At 45.1% G+C, this 10252-nt stretch overlaps 1 protein-coding gene across 1 annotated transcript in view; it reads right to left on the bottom strand.

Moving 5' to 3' along the window:
* Positions 1-2410: 2410 nt before the first annotated feature.
* Positions 2411-10252, bottom strand: part of FBXO36 (F-box protein 36) — a 109782-nt gene continuing 101940 nt past the window's right edge. Inside the window, exon 4 of the mRNA XM_081243335.1 lies at positions 2411-3260. Within this exon, the coding sequence (XP_081099461.1) occupies positions 3072-3260 (189 nt within the window). The 3' untranslated portion in view covers positions 2411-3071. The remainder of the gene's footprint in view (positions 3261-10252) is intronic.

Raw genomic sequence — 10252 nt, 5'->3', positions numbered from 1 at the left:
TCACAACCTAAATTCTTGGCCCTACTCAATAAAACAAAACATTGTGGATTCCATATAATCGAGGTTTAATGCATGTACTATGCCAACCTGTACAGGAAAAAAAGCAGCAATAGAAGTTGACATTGAGTATAATGTATTTATTTTTTAGTTTATAAATTAAATATTCACATTTGCTATTGTTAATAAATTGTTCTTGGACTTCCCTGGTGGCACAGTGGTTAAGAATCCACCTGCCAATGCGGATTCAAGCCCTGGTCCAGGAAGATCCCACATGCCACGGAGCAACTAATCCCACGTGCCACAGCTACTGAGCCTGCGCTCTAGAGCCTGCGAGCCACAACTACTGAGCCCGCGTACCACAACTACTGAAGCCCGTGTGCCTACAGCCCATGCTCCGCAACAAGAGAAACCACCGCAATGAGAAGCCCGTGCACCGCAAGGAAGAGTAACCTCTGCTCACCTCAACTAAAGAAAGCCCGCACACAGCAACGAAGACCCAACACAGCCAAAAATAAATAAATTAATTAATTACTTTAAAAAAATAATAGATTGTTCGTATAACACGAAATATATAAATCATCAGAAAATATCAGTATTTTACTTTTACAATTACAATGGTGAATGAGAGCCGAGTAGAAACGCTTCTGAGTGAAGAGATGAGAAAAGGCAAAAGTATAAAATGCTGTGACATTTTACTCTGAAATATGTCATGAACAAAGCAGATTTATCCGTCCACATGAAAGCTGTCAACAGAGGCAGAGAGGCAAACCATCATCGCCTCCCGATTGAGGCGGGAGAGAGAGGCAAAATGATAGACCACTGAGGGTGCTGGTGCCTTGCAGGATTTTAGGTTGATGATACTGATCCTATTTTAGTAAAAATAATTATAATAAGGTAATAAGGCACTCAAGTTATGAGGACAAATAATTATTGAAATAATCTAATAACCTATGCTATTTAACTATTACTTTAAAGTAGCCAACATATTAACAACTCATTTTTAATTATTTAGCTTTTAGCATCTATATTTATCTTATTATCTTTTATATAGATAGTAAGTTTTCAAATGGCCATATGTGTGTTCTTACTGATTCATGTTGAATCTAGATTATTATACATGCCTATAAGCTTTCAGAACTCAGCTGATAAAACATTACACATGAAATTTTTAAGCTGTCGGCATTTTGCATCGATGTTACAAATGGGTTGTCATTTGGTATTTACCCATTTATGCTGTGCACACACACAGCTGCCGTATACACGTGGTATTAACCTGTCACTGAAAACCTGGCCCAGAGTGAAGTCTGTAATTTCCGGGCAAAACGAGGCAGTGGGAGCTGCACAGAAGCATGGGCTCTCCGCCTGCCTACCAGCCACCAGACACAACCTTGACAGGCTCTTCATCTGCCAGGAAGGAGACTGCGTTTGATTTCACAGATGTCCCTGGAAATCCAAGACTGAGTGTTAAGGGTGTGTGGATGGGGGTTAAAGTCTGATCTGATATGAATCCAGGTTTAGTAAAACAGAAAAGAATCTGTCATTAAGCTATGGCTATGGAGCTGTTCCAGAAGGAGTGACGGGGGGAGAACAGCCAGAGTCCCCTTCTTCTCACCATTTGGGAGATTCCAGGGCATCGCAGGAAGTTCCTCTAGCGGGAGGTGAGCACGGGGCTGGTGGGGGGCATTATTTTTCTCTCTAGCGAAGTGGAGACTGCAGGCAGGAAGAGCTCATAGCGTTGATAGGGTGATGGGAGGTTGAGAGCTGCTTTGCTCTGTAGCCTAAAAGGAGTCACACGAGACTATTTGCTGCTGTGAGCGCCTTGTCCGGGTACTTAATTGCCATGAGAAAGTAGGAAGAAAACAATTGTTAAATAACCCGTCTCAGGGAGGTAGAACTTTCTCCCCTAAAACTGTACCGCTTTTGCCCCTCTGCCAACTTAACAGAATACAAAACGTACTTGGGTTTTCACTCAGTTACCCACAGCCTGTGTTTTTAAAATTCCCTGTTATACTCACATGTGGAATCTAAAAAACACAACAAACTGGTGAATATAACCAAGAAAGAAGCAGACTCACAGATCTAGAGAACACACTAGGGGTTACCGGTGGGGAGGGGGAGAGGGAGGGGCAATACAGGGGTTGGGAGACGGAGGTACAGACTATCAGGTAGAAGATAGGCTCAAGGGTGTCCTGTACAACACAGGGAACGTAGCCAGTATTTTGTAATAACTGTAAGTGGAAAGTAACCTTTAAAAATTGTATAAACATTGTTATACAATAAAATTTTATATAAAATTTTTATAAAATAAAAATTAAACACCCTCCCCCCAAAAATCCCTATTATAATAGCGGTAACTGTCCACATTTCTTTGGGGAAGCCGCACCTCTCTTAGAAATATTTATGGGTTTATTTGACAACGTAACGTCCTGGGAAGTTGGACTCTGCACGAGGTCTGCAAGCAGAATGTCTAGAATTCTCTCCAGCCATGTCCCAGGGCCAGGTCAGGGGCTGTCCACGTCAGGGGATGCAGCCTGGCATCCCGGGTCCCGAGGGTGGGGGACCTGAATACCATCTTAGCAGAGCAGAGTCAGGAAGGCAGCTGCACTCAGCAGGAGTGTCTCCCGCTGCCCCTGTCCCCTCACAGTTCCCTATGGGGACACGCAGCCACCTACTCATGGATGGATTCAGATGACAGACACCAGGAAAAAATTCAAAAGCCGTGTTCCCCTTTCCAACGCCTAGATAAAATACATACGTAATAGAAACCTGCTAATGATCATTTATTGTTTGTTACCATACAGCAGAAGCCTCTTCTCTTATGGGTGGCAGGGCATGGGCGCCTCCTGTCCTGCAGCCCCTGCGCTGGGGCCATGACCTGACCCTCCCTGTGGCAGGGACCGTGGTTCGGGCAAAGCCCAGCAGAGGCGGTGTGCTGCATTTGTGTGCAAGTACTCTATGGCTCCTTGAATCAACAAAACCGTAGTTCTTAATCAAAGGCAGCAGAAGAGGTTTGGACACAGATGGAAAACACGGCCGTGTCTCAACTCTCCTGCAGGTAGGAATGTGTGACCCTAGAGCTCACTGCTCCTCTGGCTTCCTTGTTGTTGTATCCTCTTGCGGAGGCGCCGCTGGAGCTGCAGCTTGTTGGTGAAGAACATCTGTCTCCAGCCCATATCCTGAGCCAAGGCTCTTATGTCTGGGGTGATGTGGTCACAAGCAGACTGGACGATCTGCTCCCACAGTTTGTCTGACGTGCACAACTGTGGGTGGAAAAAGTCAGAGGTGGGTGACATCATACATGGGTTAAGGAAAAGTTCACTCACTCACAACATCACTATCCAACTCCTGCTGCCTGTGAGACACCGGAGGAAATGCCACGGGTGCACAAAGATGTGCCAGACACAGTTCTGGCTCCAGAAACTTCCTTTGAGGAGAGGCAAGTGCACAAGTATCTAAAGGATGAAGCAATATTCGATTAACGGAATAAACCAAGTCCTGATCTCATTTAAGATGCAAAATTTGAAAAAGAATCGATACATGTATATGTGTAACTGAGTCACTTTGGTGTACACCCGAAACTAACACAACATTGTTAATCAACTATACTACAATATAAAATAAAAAGTTTTTTAAAAAGATGCAAAATGTGGGCTCCCCTGGTGGCGCAGTGGTTGAGAGTCCGCCTGCCGATGCAGGGAACACGGGTTCGTGTCCCGGTCCGGGAGGATCCCATATGCCGTGGAGGAGCTGGGCCCGTGAGCCATGGCCGCTGAGCCTGCGCGTCCGGAGCCTGTGCTCCGCAACAGGAGAGGCCACAACAGTGAGAGGCCCGCGTACCGCAAAAAGAAAAAAAAAAAAAAAAAAAGATGCAAAATGTGACATAGTTATAAACAGTACACATACAACATGATATAGTTAGTTTACATACACAACATTATATGGTGAATTTCCAGTTAGCCACATAACAGGCTGATAATGTTGTGGTCAACCGATCTTCACCCAGGGCTGCAGCAGTTTCTCGAGGAGGAGCGTTGCTAACTCCTGCTCAGCTTCATGTTAAACCCTTGCTTGAGTCACCTCTCCCCGGGCTTGTACAGCAGACACCTTAGTTCACTGCGGGCTACTCAGTAGCGAACCGCATCGAAGCGGACAGGCAGCCCTCGGAGACCGCCAACCAGCACACCTAAAATTTACACATTCCTGGTGCCAGGGTCCTGTCCTCATGTTTTATTCGGAGTCCTCTGCATGCATGACATCACACCATGCAACAGAATGGCCTACAAGAGGCAGTCGCTCCCCAAGCCTGCCAGACACATGGCAAAGGGAGCCGTTCCCTGGGAATAACCTTCCCAGGGATGCTCTTCTGCAGTCTGGGCCTTTACCTGAGGGCCATGAAGTTAAGGACAGACAAGACCCCTCTGGCCCAATATCTGCACAAGACCACTTTGCCCTCCCTCCAAGTTCAAAGCTGCCAGAGTACAGCTTCCATTTACCCAAGATTTCCTACTAGGACTTTTTCAATTGTCACCGTCATTTATGGCAACTATGTTCATCAGTCTCCCGCTACTTTTTTTTTTTCTTTGGCCGCACCGCTGGGCATGTGGGATCTTAGTTCCCCAGCCAGGGATCCAACCCACATCCCCGGCAGTGGAAGCGTGGAGTCTTAACCACTGGACCACCAGGGAAGTCCCATCAGTCTTCTGCTACTAAGCACTCTTAACAGGAGATTTCCTAATCCCTTGCTTCCATGCCCCCAAATCTTTCCTAAAGTTAAAGCTTCCATTACATTTATTATTTCCGACCTCAGCGATAGCCATGATTTTTTGGTACCTGTACGCAAGGCTAGGAACATTTAAAGGTGCTTGGATATTTGACGCTGCATAGTGATAACTCCAGTAATATGAAATGTGCTCAAAGAAGGGTCTCATGTGGGCCCCAGAACACTTCCTGGCTCCATCCTTCCTGTGCCAATTGTGCGCTCAGGGAAGTCCATCACCAACCTGATTCTCCCGTCACATGTGAAAATCCAGCAGTGGAAAGAATAGGCATGACAGGGGATCATTAAGGGGGCCACAGTTCCTTTAAACTGGCGGGGGGCGGGGAGCGGCACAGAGTTTGTCAGAGTTCGTGGGCTGAGGCTCCTGCTTCCTGCTCAGACCCTCCCAGACATGGCCCCCTGGAGCAACTCACAAAGACTCCTCTTACAAGGAAGCAAAGAAACACAAGAAGCAGATGGGCCGCTGGAAGGTCAATAATGGTGGGAAACAAGATTATCTATGGATAAAGATCTGTGCAGACCCTGTGCCTGTGAATAATAGAGTTGATCTGACTGACAAAAATTAGGTTGAACTAATTATTTCACTATTTAAAATTAGAGGGCAACTTTAACACTTAAATAGGAGAAGCAGACGGGCATGGTAAAGTCCCTCCAACTCCAGAATACTGAATCCAGTTGGGCTCTATTTAGAAAGGCGCCGGGGTTCTGCAGAAAAGACCTACATTCACTAATCATTCTTCCTTTCCTTAGAATTTGTTTTAGTTTCGTGTACAGCCTTTAGCCCTCAGCAGTCTAGACACAGCAAGTTAGAAGGCTGGTTGATGCCATCAGAGGCAGAGTAGTGAAAGCAGAGGACAATGGGTTGAGAAACCAACAATAAGGGAAGAAATAGAAAAGAGAAATACAAACTAAAGTGACTGTAGTTTGGTCCATATAGTGTGGAGATAAGCTGCCCCCCAATTTTCAATAGCCTATTCATTCCTCCATTCATCCATCCATCCAAACTGTATGGAACGCCTATGGTACTGGACAGGGCCCCTTGTTTCAGACCACAGAATATATTCTGTGCTGTTTAAGCAGAGAGGGATTCAGTACAGGCAATAGGAAGCTCACAGAATATCTAGTAAAACCAGAGGGAAACGTTCAATGCTCTACAGCCAGGAATAACAGCAGCTAGATGTATAAAATAGATAACTAATGATTAAAAATAATTCTACTATAAATACCCTTGTTACATATATGTTTATTAACACATGATTTTCTTTAAAGTATATTCTTAAAAATTTAACTTTTAAAAAGAATTGAATACATACCATTAAAGTATCCTGTAGAAAGTGATTATTGACTTATAATTCCTAGAGTAGTGTATACAGAACATCATCATGCAAAATAAATCCTTATACTTAGTTGGCTAAAAAGGTGTCTTCTTTTAATTTACATTTCTTTGTTTACTTATGAGATTGCTTTGTCTAACTTTGTTGATTTTTGTATTTCCTCTTTTGCTAATTGTTCATAATCTCTGTTCATTTTTGTATTATGGTATTATTACTCTTTTACTTACCAATTTATAATAATTCTAAAAAGTTAATCATATGTTGCTTATTTTCTTTCTAAAGTTTGGGTTATTGCTTTTACATGTGCAAATTAAAAATTTTTTAAATTTTGTTTGCGGGGTCAGAATAAAATCTAATAGTCTTTTGGAAAATTAATTAATTACTTTATTTATATTTTTGGCTGCGTTGGGTCTTCGTTGCTGCGTGCAGGCTTTCTCTAGTTGCAGCAAGCAGGGGCTACTCTTTGTTGCGGCGCACAGGCTTCTCACTGTGGTGGCTTCTCTTGTTGCGGAGCACGGGCTCTAGGCGTGTGGGCTTCAGGAGTTGTGGCACACAGGCTCAGCAGTTGTGGCTCACGGGCTCTAGAGCACAGGCTCAGTAGTTGTGACGCATGGGCTTAGTTGCTCCATGGCATGTGGGATCTTCCCGGACCAGGGCTCAAACCCGAACCCCCTGCATTGGCAGGTGGATTCTTAACCACTGCGCCACCAGGGAAGCCCTAATAGTCTTTTATATATGGTTTCTGCCTTTGTTTATACGCCTATAAAGACTTTGTCTATTCCAAAAACATTTTAAAAAATTAAAAAAAATAAAATAGATAACTAATGAGAACCTACTGTATAGCACAGGAACTCTACTCAATGCTCTGTGGTGACCTAAATGGGAAGGAAATCCAAAAAAGAGTGGATGTATGTATACGTATAGCTGATTCACTTTGCTGTACAGCAGAAACTAACACAACATTGTAAAGCAACTATATTCCAATAAAAATTAATTTAAAAAAAAATCAGGGCTTCCCTGGTGGCGCAGTGGTTGAGAGTCCGCCTGCCGATGCAGGGGACACGGGTTCGTGCCCCGGTCCGGGAGGATCCCACGTGCTGCGGAGTGGCTGGGCCCGTGAGCCATGGCCGCTGAGCCTGCGCGTCCAGAGCCTGTGCTCCGCAACGGGAGAGGCCACAGCAGTGAGAGGCCAGCGTACCACACACACACACAAAAAACAAAAAACAAAAAAAAGCCCAGCAGTCAGATTAAAAAACAAAACAAGAAACCCAGACTGTTCTAGTGGAAATCTCACTGCTTCTGCTCCCCAACACTCAGCATCTAAAGATGTGCTGACGCCTTGGACCGGACCCTAGAACCTCCCCCATAGGCCTCAGCGCCGTGCTGGCAGGAAAAGCACGGAGGCTGCCCCACCTGGCTCACATCTTCCTTCCAAGACCCTTGCACTTGGGTCTACTTGACAGAGCCCAGGCTACGCCCAAGACACTACTTGCAAAGGCATCCATGAAATGTAGCTTTTATCTTTCTTACCTTCACAGCACACAAAGGCAACTCCGTGTAGTGTGAGGGAGCTCAAACGGGGGTGAAGCCAGCCAGCCCACTGCATGCCTCCTCCGTCTGACCTGCTGGCTGTTCTTATCCATACAGACCCTTCTTCTCACACATACAGACCCTTCCTCTAACACGTAAACTTCCCAATGACGGCAGCAGCAATGCTCCACCTAACCCAAAGCAACTGCCCCTCATACGGTGACAATGCGTTTATTCTCTGCCTTCACCTCCACCGCACTCGCGCCAAATCCCAGCAGTCACTACAAACCTCTGGGTGGTGTTTGTTACCTCTAGTTAATCCCAGTTCATCTTTGTATCCTAGAATTATAAAGTTAACCAGTACCGACTTGCCCTGTGTAAAATAATAGAAGAAAGGGAAAGAGGAAAATATTGGTTTACATATAAATGTACATATCAGGGCTTCCCTGGTGGTGCAGTGGTTAGGAATCCATCTGCCAATGCAGGGGACACGGGGTCTGAGCCCTGGTCCGGGAAGATCTCACATGCCGCAGAGCAACTAAGCCCATGTGCCACAACTACTGAGCCTGCGCTCTAGAGCCCGCAAGCCACAGCTACTGAGCCTGTGAGCCACAACTACTGAGCCTGCGTGCCACAACTACTGAGGCCCGCGCGCCTAGATCCCGTGCTCCGCAACAAGAGAAGCCACCACAATGAGAAGCCCGCGCACCACAACAAAGAGTAGCCCCCGCTCACCGCAACTAGAGAAAAGCCCGAGCGCAGCAACGAAGACCCAATGCCGCCAAAAATAAATAAATTAAATAAATTTTTAAAACATGTACGTATCACTGGGTGAGGAAGAAAATATGGGGAGCTACTACAGTCCTAGGTTCTGCAACTGGTCACAAGCAGGAGCTGTGTTTGTAATTTTCTCATTCTACTACCCTTTCCACCATCCTTTTGTTCTCAGCCAGCACCTCAACTGGTCAAGATGCGATACCTGCTGATGTGATCCAAACCGTCTCGGGTTCCTGCTGGTGTGAGTACTTCTTGATCTCTCAGGTAGAAGATGTTTTAGTGTTCTTTAAATAAGTTTTTCCATTGAACATGCCAGTGTTAGAAGGCACTCACAGAGGGAAATCCCTGGCTGTCCAGTGGTTAGGACTCTGTGCTTCCACCGCAGGGGCCAGGGGTTCCATCCCAGGGGATCCCTCCCTGCTTGGGGAACTAAGATTCTGCAAGCTGCGCAGTTCAGCCACCCCCCAAAAAAGAAAAAGAATGAAAAAACACTTGCAGGGATGGTCCGGGTTCCAGAAATACTTCTCTGTAATTCCACTGTGAACAAGCAACTCTATTTTTCTCTAATGAACATGATTAATCACCAGAGCCAACACAGTAATGCCCATTTGGGTGGTTTTTTTTTTTTTTTTTCCTGTTTGTTCAGTTGCATTAGGAGCCCCAGAGAGCCTGGGAGCACTCTTCATTCTCTTAATTTCTAGTTCAGTGGAGTCACTGTTGTTCTTTAGGTGAAACTATTCATTCTTTGACTATCAAGATCCCTAACCTACTGGAAGCCTAAGATGTGGAGAAGGAAACAATACGTTTTCACATGGGTGACTATGTATGATTCTAAGAGATGATACTCCCACTTCCATCCTTTGATTGTAGCTACAGAAGAAACAGGACCACATTCTGGCCAGTGACTGAGACCATATATTACATCCTGTAAGACCGTGCTCCAACCTTGTAAAGTGTTGTCCATTAGCTGATGAGGGATTAAGCACCTCCAAGAAGCCGTGAGGAAAACTATTTCTAGATAGTGGAGTATATAGGCTAAGAGCAGGAAATTTTGTACTCATTACCGTATTTATTTATGTCTATTTGTTTAATAAATGAATTTATTTCAGCAAAATCATCTGAAGCAATCTTGTATGGGCTACGATGATGGAAAAATAAGGCATTTGGTCAATTTACACACAATGTTGCTGAAGGAGCATGGCGTGCCAGGAAAGCAGATCCATACCCAGAATAGGTAACTCATCCAGGGAGGACAAATCGCTGCCTTCTCCTTGGTGAAAAGAGTCCAGTGTAACTGACCTACCACCTTGTTACTGATTGGACCCCCTGGAGCATGGCGCCTTCCTGGGGACAGCATTGCCTCTCCTGTGACAGTGGGCAGATTAATCTTGAAAAGAAGAGACTCATGTGGTTGAGTCCGTGAACAATTTCCATCCTTGCCACTTGGGCAGTTGGTTTATGAACCCAGCTGGGGAAAGGAGCTGACTGACACCCATAGAGCAGACCACCTCTTCATCTCATTACTGAAAACATCCTCGGCACTGAGTGCTCTTTGGTGAGCAGTCACATGGGACACAAATATCTTGATTCTTTGGCTTATTCTGAAAAGTCCACCCAAATACCTCTTCCCCAAAACTCCTCATTAATCTCCAAATCTTGTTCTTTTTAAGACTTTGACCATCTAGGCAAAACATTAGCCTTTGCCCCACAGAAATCCAAGAGCTGTTTCTCAATAGCAGAGCAGTTATCTGTAAAAGCATCCATGCCTTTCCTCTAAAACCCTGGAGGTAACGAGCTTTAATTTTCCTGATGACGCATGCCATAACTTTCAGCA

The sequence above is a fragment of the Mesoplodon bidens genome (assembly GCF_964165515.1).
Source record: "Mesoplodon bidens genome assembly, chromosome: 8".
Taxonomy (NCBI): domain Eukaryota; kingdom Metazoa; phylum Chordata; class Mammalia; order Artiodactyla; family Ziphiidae; genus Mesoplodon; species Mesoplodon bidens.
This window is presented reverse-complemented; position numbering and strand designations above follow the sequence as displayed.